General features: G+C 43.8%; 1 protein-coding gene across 1 annotated transcript in view; it reads right to left on the bottom strand.

The window, feature by feature from the left end:
• Positions 1 to 454: 454 nt before the first annotated feature.
• The window catches only part of T265_07938 (hypothetical protein), a gene marked incomplete at both ends in the record, with an annotated part of 15,633 nt that continues 7,192 nt past the window's right edge, over positions 455 to 8,895 (bottom strand). The window contains one exon of the mRNA XM_009173603.1: positions 455 to 935. Within this exon, the coding sequence (XP_009171867.1) occupies positions 727 to 935 (209 nt within the window). The remainder of the gene's footprint in view (positions 936 to 8,895) is intronic.

The raw sequence follows: 8,895 nt of genomic DNA, 5'->3' as shown, positions 1-8,895 counted from the left end.
ACTTGTATCCTGAGGTGAACAATGTAGTAATCTATCCATAACAATTTCCCTTCCTAATCTTGGTTAAATAAAGCCGTGAAACACTTGCGACGAACATATTAAAAACAGCTACAAAACGGTGATTTGCGAGACAGCTTTGACTCCAGAAGCTAAACCAGAACGATGGGTAATCAGAGACGCAGTGTTCCCTCCACGCCCTCTGTAGGTTCATCATAACCTTCGGCTAATCCGACCATCTTCGCCCAACGCGACCATCCGAAATTCAGACATGTCCAGTATGAATTTCATACTACATTCTCCTTAACCTAGAAATCGACCTCTGTTTCATAGACAGCGTTAAGTAATCGATAGCGCCCTAAACAAACTGACCAATCAGATCGCTCTCTGCCGGCAGATTATCTTTTACGAAATGTTGCTTGTCCGGTGTGTTGCTTCGCGGTCAAAGGAAGAAAGAAATTGACACATTCGGATGATATTTCTTCAGCGAGGTTCTAAGATAAGGAATAGAAAATATTAACGTCTCTGTGGCGAGATTACGGGTGGTGGGATGATGCTGATTTTAAGTAAAAGAATTTGTGCGGAGAGGAAGGAATCACATAGTCTGTGAAAAAAATAACATACGCCTAGGGGTAGTGGTAGATTTCGGATGAATGCAAAATGGCGGGCAACCTTGGGTGCAATAGGGTTTTGTAAATCATTGTAGCTAGTCTATGGGGTAGAGCCATGCTAGGCAAGCAGTTCAGTTCCCGATTCATCCTTCTTAGTATCGTTGGCCTTTCCGGGTGTCTCGATTGCCAGTCGTTCACCAGCCGTGTCCAGATGGATGCCGATTGTCAATTCGTACAGCACTGCGCCGATAACGGCTCCCACGTACGGTCCGACGATTGGTATCCAGAAAAAGTAGTCTTTGTCGCGGAATGCGCTGGTACCCCAACCTGAAAAATGGGAACAGAGTGTAATGTTATCTTGCGCAGTCGGGTTCTGGGCGTCAACGGATAAAATATGAAAGTCAACTGCATAGGATGAGGGAGTACCCTGATTGCACACCATAGGGTTCCAAGTAATACGGACATACTTGCAATTATGAAATCGGATCAATGGTTCTCAAACGGCTAACGTTGATTCTCACTGATTCCAGACGGTGTATAGACCTTTTTGAAGGTGTCGACATAATACGTGGGCTCTTATGAGAGCCGTTTACTTTGTGGAAAGTTTTACTTGGACAGATAAGTTGAGATCAGTCTCTTCGGTAGATGTAACCTTCAGTGAGGACACTATTTCGTGCACAAAAAATGATGCGTTTACCGAACTGGTTATATTTTTGCAAGCGCTTTCACAACATGTTACCTAGTCTATTCCGCGACTGAGATGCTGCATGAACGGGTGCCAAAGAGTTCAATGTATATAAGGGAAGGAGGGACGGAAAAATACCGTATAGATGTAGTTCTGAGTTGACGTTGATGAGATGAAGGACTCATTAAATATGGGACGAAAATACCTAGCGATTTCAGGTTTCAGTCTCAGAATCTCCAGAAGTGTGAAACATTTTAACAAGTTGAGATTGTTCTTGCTTTCAGGCGTTGTCTCGAATTTAACTAGTTAAAGTGACTATGCAGTGATTAGATTTAAATTCCCGATAAATCTACTCTAAACTACACTTGAAAATGTCCCCCCGATGTGAAAGTCTACTCATGAGTAGTGGGTACTGTGTTGGAAAATATATCAGCCCGGAAAAAAAGGTAGTCGGATAAAATGTACTCTAAAACATTGTAAGTGAAGCCAAGCCGCTGAAGTAATGTTTGACGGTAACGTGTCCGGTTGGACCATAGGTTGAGAAACTGTTTTTTAATTCACTGTAAGGCATCAGAGACACGAGTTTGTGGGTCAACAGACATCGAATCACCGGACAACTGTGCAACGTAAGAAACCGAAACTGAGCAGAATTCGGGGTTGCAGGCTAATTTTCGGAGCTTAAATAAACCCGACGGGATAAAAATCACCGGGCTAGAATGTAATATAAAATACGATAGCATATACTATGACACAGTATATATTATAGTATAATATGGTGTAGTATGATGTATATATAGCATATATAGTATAATATAGCATAATATAATAATATAATAATATATAACATAAGAATGACGCAATACCACTGCCATTTAATATGATACAACATAATATGATGTATAAAGAAATATGTATAACCATGTACAATTTACATATATTGTTAGATCTGAAGCGGTGGTTCCTCTTACCCCATCCTATCGCAGCCGCAAGGAGACAGATTTGACAAGATGTTGACATTTCATGTTGTCCGTGGCAAACATACATGTGCAGATTTATCGCATGGTAACAACGATGAAAAAAAACGTGAAAACCTCCCCAGTGGTGTCAGGTACACGGATGTTTGAAGTCAACAGTTTTGCGTAGACATTGTAAATGTCTCGGCTTGATCATCATGGCCTCATTGAGCGATTACATCCAGGGTGTTCGATTGCGTAACACGACAGTGAGAGTTGGTTGTTGATCAGATGGCTGTTGATCTGTTCGCCGAGCTTGGCAATTGGCATCATCAGTGCGCACTGATGATGTCTCCTCGTATGGTCACGAAACTTTGGCAAGCCAATTGCCAAGCTCGGCGAACAGATCAACAGCCATCTGATCAACAACCAACTCTCACTGTCGTGTTACGCAATCGAACACCCTGGATGTAATCGCTCAATGAAGCTAGCTACCAATACTTCACCACATTACCAACGACAGTGAGTGATTTTCTTGGGTCGCATTTGGTCAACGGGATTCTTTCGATCATCGGTGTTCGGTTCCGAGTTGTGGGCTGACAACTTGGTGATTTAAAGCAGTGGTTCCCTTTAGTCTATTTGAATAACTCGCCCAAAGTGCTGTATGTCTGTTCAATGTGTGATGAATATAGACGAATTTTACTTGTTCACATGTACAAGTTAGTTTGGCTCGCTTTCGGCAGTTTTTGAGTAGAGTAGTGACCTCTTCAAATGTACCGAAGCTGTACGGGAACTGGTAGAGGAAATGAGCCTCAAAAATACCTGTTTTTTTCGCGTGGATCCCTGTGGTCTTAAACTGGGTTTTTCTTGACGAAACTCTGCACATCAGTTTGCTGGAATCTCTTCGATGGCGCAAGAAAGGATTAGCTCTTCTTTGTGGCTCATCATCTGGGGAAAGTTCCCAAATTTACATCAACCGTATTTTTGGGGCAAGATGGCCCGAGTGGTTAGAGAGCGAATTTACTGACCAGAAAGTCCGTAGTTCGAACCCAACCTCTGCCTCTCGAATTCTCCTGCCTGGGCTTGGGCAACCTGACAGTATTCCAGCCCTCGTGCTTCCTTCGGGTAGCATGGGGGCTAGGCACCGGATGGGCGTTACAGCTGAGCGACTACCCAGCCGTATTTTTACTAGTATCCGGATGTTACTCACTGCACAATAATTTAATTTTTTGAAAAATGAATCAACCCATTCGTCTTCGATATCTCTCTCTTTGTTCCAACTGAAACATCGGGCTGCTTTTGTGCTACATTCCAACCTAATAATATCATAAGTGATAGGCTCGGCGGTTTATTATTAGTTTTTTTGGCTGGAAAATAGAGGTACGGAGCAGTTTGGTTTGAAACATGTGATCACTTTGGAGGAATGATTTTAAAAAGACTTTATTTTGACAGTTTCTCGTTGGCTTTTCGTAAGTTAGTTGAGCGGAAAAAACCGCTCGATCAGTTAGTCGATCTTGCCTATTCCACACAGCCTAGATGGGCGTTAGTGAACACATTGGACGGCGTTCGACACCACGCACTGGTGGTACTTAATACAGATAGCCGTCAAACAACAAAACGACAGTGCCCGCATAACCAAAGTCCACTGATTTCCCATCTAACGCGAATAAGTTAAGTTAAGTTAGGTGATTTTGAACAACACGGAGACGAGGACATCCCTGATGACCTCCGCTGGTTGTGGGAAAACTTTGGACAACTTATTATGTATATCTTAGTGACATACTACTCATAACGTTGCTGAAAATCCCATCGACAGCCCACGACCGGTTTCGACCTTCTTGAGGCTCATCAGGCAGGCGCAGTCCCCGAGTTTCCCTCAACCCCATGTGCTACTTGAACCCGAATTGGACTGTTTTCGAGAAATACGCTCATGTGCAAATCAACTTGGTTTTTAAGGGAGACTCAATTGAATATCTCTCGCTTCATCATCACCATTTCGTTTCGCAAGAGGTGTCTAACCTGTGTACTGACCTCTCCTTCTTTTATCACCTCATTCAGACGGAACGGTAGCCAGTATTCAATAGAAAGCATCTTCAAATTAACCAGGATTATTGTTAGCATTGTATAAATAGACATGAACAACAAATGGAGTTGAGCAATTTGACGGATAATAGATACTTAGTCTCTCAGTCGACGTCATATAACCTTGACATTTAGTCCAGACAATCAACCGATTAGCTTAAGTATCGCCACGAGTCAGTTTGGTCAAAAGTCCCCATTTTGGGGCATTGTTCTATCATCCGATCGGATTAGATCTTCGATATTCGGCGCGTTTCCGCGAGACTATTTGTGGCAGCGATGGTAGATTGTTTGGAGGTTGGCAGTGACTGGACTACTAGTGAAAGGAAAAAGGCCTTCGTTGCGGAGTTATTTATTAGGAAATGCCAACTGACCGGTTACAGACCATTGAACAGGGAAGCAAAACTCTAATTTGCATCTTATTTACCATAACTGGACAACCATCTTCTCCCGAATGCGTCTTCTTGAACTTTCCTGGAGATTCATTGACTCTACTCGGTCAAATCCAAGCAAATGGTACAAAGTGGCTCCACGAATTCCGCAACAGATCTCCTTTTTTCAAAAGACGCAAAGCGGACTTCTACGAACAACACATACTACTCGCGTGCCTCCTCATCAGTAGGATCACCATTACACTAGGGTGCTGTACAAGTACACAGTGGTACACCGTTGCTTCACGAGTTTTATGGAAGACCTAAATTGAAAAGGTTTGACCTAGATAATCGATCAGCTGTCACACCCTTTCAGTGCCCAGCTGCCAGGCCACCAGAAGTAAGCAAGAGGGCATGGATACTGCCGGGTTGCCGAAGCCTAGACAGGGCAAGTCCAAAGGCAGAGGCCAAGTTCGAACCATGAACATTCCGGTGTGTGAAATCGCGCTCTAACCACTGAACCATTTCGCCTCCATTGACCGGTGTTGGGTTGCATTTTATAGATATTAGCTGCATGCACTATCGAATTCCGTTAGTCTGGCAAAGCAACCAGAATGAAACTCGAAACGATGAATGTTAAATTGTTTTTTGCCTCTAATCCAAGGAAAAGTTATCTAGACCACTGTGGTAAGCTGTTTTCGGGGCAGCACTTGATGGCATGATGGAGCAGTTAATTGATTGGTCGTATAGCCTGTCGCAGTCATTCTTCAAAAGATCTAGAAAGCTGTCCTGAGCGCATTAAATCCAAAAGATGATAGGTGGGTGATAATCCTAAAACAGGTTATCTCCATTCATTCACTTTCAGTTTCACTTACTCTCTCCAAGGGAACTCGGCTCCGGCAGCACCTTAGCCTCATTAAGTTGTCTAACGTCACTCAGTTCCTCAAAAACAGTTTGATTTAGGTTCAAGTAGATCATGAGGTTGACGGAAACTCGGGGACTGTGCGCCTACCTGATGAGCCCCAAGAAGGGCGAAACCGGTCGTGGGCTGCCGAACAGTTCCCAGCAACCTTGTGAGTAGTTTCCCTTATGAAACTACAAGGTTCTTTTGCGGAAACTCTTTCTGCTCAGTGGTATTCCGGTGAGAGTAGCGTTGCTGGTTCCACAAAAACCTCTGGGCTGAAATTTTCTATAAGGCGTTTGGTTGAATGATTGATACTGATAGCCCCTAAAACGCACAAAACCCAGTTCATGCCGGACTGCATTGATACGGTGTTCTTTCGGAAGTCGGAAGCGATCGATCTAAAGGGGCTCGAGACGGTTCAGTGGTTAAGGCACGAATTTACTCATCCGCAGTCCCGTGGTTCGTAATCAACCTCGGCATGTCACGTGCTTCTGTCTAAGCCTTGGAAATCTGGACGAATATACAAGAATACACGTAAGAACAGCCATTGTCTACGCCCAGTGGGCTTTATGCCTGTACACGAAGCGTTTGTTACCTGGAGTAACGCGCTGCTGGCGAATCAAACACTGGGACGCATGAGGTCGTGGAATTCACTCCCATAGTTGATGTCAGAAGGGTGTGATCGATAGACGACAACATTTTGTCCAGCTTCTTTACCAAATTCCATGTTCTCTTCTAGCCTCGAGGAAATCTATCCAGATAGTTCTACTCTCGGAACAGTCGGCCCTAAACGGACATTCCATTTTACGATATTTTATGGAAAACGAGACCGGCTGCATTGGTAGCTTCCAGGCTCATCCGCTTCCGCGGTGAGAATTCCAGAGGCCGCATTGATCGCTGATCAATAAAAAATTTCGTAGCAATGGGGAATGTCGATCCACACAGCAACAAACAGCAATGGAATTAATACCGGTGACAATAATGTGTATATCACAGCAATCTGACTCATCCAGCGTCTGAGTACTGTGTCAAATCGAAATGACCAATCGTTTCACCGGATCCCCAAACTAGAATTCTTCCAAGCCGGATACACATGTCAGCGCAAGAACCAGGAGACAACATCTTCTAAAATTCGAGCATTTTACTCAGTTCTGCATCACACTGTTGAAGTTCTGGGACACGGTGTTCACTCGGTACGGAGAAATCTGCCCCGTTTTGCAGTGCAACTCTCTCGGAGGAATGCCTGGAGATCACTTGCTCGATGAATTAGCTATTGTCTCCACAAAATCTTCAGGGTTGTACTAATTCAAATGAAATAGACAGTGTGAATTCGGACTGAAGATGATTCCGTCACCTACAGGGGAATATAAAATGGGCGCACAAGCATGTGACACGTGACAATTTTTCTGTCAAAGACAACCGAGGGGTTTGTACAACCAAGAAATTGTCAGGACCAACAGAGTTCACATAATCTAATCCGGCTAGTCAACTGCAGTCTCCGTTTTTACTTATCCGAGACAGGTGTAACAAACGTCGAACCAGGTGATTTTTGAGTTGTAAAGCTCAATCTGTTTGAGTTCCCTATAAACGGAGGTTTATTTTGACGCTCACTTCAATCTAAAAGTGAATGTTTTGTGACCTACTGAATGATAAAAGATAGGACTTGATGGAAATTTGAGTAATTGTGATCTAAAATCTTAGTCAGCTTTGATATAATCAATACTAGTCTTCCCATACTACACATTGCCGATACTACTAAGGTGTCCGTAAAATCACCAGGCTTTTATGTAGGCTGGGAATTTTTATGTTCCTCTGAGTGACATCATTTAAGATATGCATTACCTATGTCAGTGAACACTAGTTTACACGGGCCGGTTACTCGGCGGTTGCTCTATTCTTTCGGGCGTGCTTTTTATAGAAGATCGCAGTTTATCTCAATGAAAAATATCATCCTGTAAGTGAAGCCAATCTGCGATGAAAAACTGAGGAGCGGTGTACAGCTGTTTCATTCTTATCGGGAATTATCCGCAGGGTACATTCCGCGAAACTCCGGAGAGTCTCGAACCCGCGACCTCCCGGCCAGTAGTTTGAACACTCAACCGTTTAGCCACAAGCAGCCGATCAGCAGTGGGACTGACCCGCACTTAGGCAGGATATAGCACCGCTCATCGTTCCATCACGGGATCCACATCATGCAATCACACGTGTTGACTGGCCCCTTGAGCAGCGACTTCTCCGATGGAAGCTTCATTCATCAGAAGAGGTTTATTCTTCTTCTGAGCGACTTATAGATTGTTAGTAGTGTGAGGAATGCTCGGCTATCAGTTTGAACACTCGGAGGAAAAATAATTTCACAAGGTGAGCGAAACTTCCATTCTAGGATCACTAGTAGAGGAGCCAATCAACACGGAATCATGTGATGTGGCTTCCATGACTGAAGTCTGAGTAGTGCTTATTGCCGCCTAAATGTGACCTAATCTCGCTGCTATTTTGATGCTCGTGGCCGAATGGTTCGGTATTCAAGCTATCAGTCGAGAGGCCGTGGGATAGAAACTTCCTGTAGAGATGTGCACCGCTGATACTAAAGACGAAACGGTGCTTCTCGGCTTTTCAGCACAGATGGGCTTCACCAACTGTACAAAATATATGCAATGAAAATTCCAAAAGTTTAAACTAGCAGTAATAATTTTTAATATGATACATTGGTGGCTGGAATCATGCACGATCGTTGTGGACACAACTTCGTTTTCGTCCTGCTATCCTTTTGTCTGGCAACAGATGAAATCGAATCGCAACACGTGACCAATAGTTGGCTGGATGTTGACTTCAAACAAACCCTTCGATAGTTCGACAATTCATGCCACATTTACGCACAAAAGGTTTTTGGATAGTTCCGGATGCTGACGCACTTGCCAGCTGGCAACGTTGTGGAATATGGAAGCTCGGGTATGCTGTTTTCGGTCTGTTCGACAAGCTGAGCATTCGGTTTGCAAACGTTTAATCGTCATTGTGGGGTGTTGTAGCGGGGAATGGCAGGTCACCACTCATTTCAGCTGCCCTCCTTTTTGTCTGAAAAATCCATTTTGTTTTGTCCACAAACATTATGACTCGCCACTCGTGTCATCCAAATGAAAACAACTTCGCTTTTCTGGACGCGACGAGTCGGATGCATTCGCCTGAGCAGTGGAACCAAAAGTTCCGATACATCCGACGTCATGCATCACTGATAAACTTCGATAATAGATGAAAACTCGAATCCGTGCTTCAATATTTTGGCATGAACAAACCGGTATCC

The sequence above is a fragment of the Opisthorchis viverrini genome (assembly GCF_000715545.1).
Source record: "Opisthorchis viverrini unplaced genomic scaffold opera_v5_194, whole genome shotgun sequence".
Taxonomy (NCBI): Eukaryota; Metazoa; Platyhelminthes; class Trematoda; order Opisthorchiida; family Opisthorchiidae; genus Opisthorchis; species Opisthorchis viverrini.
This window is presented reverse-complemented; position numbering and strand designations above follow the sequence as displayed.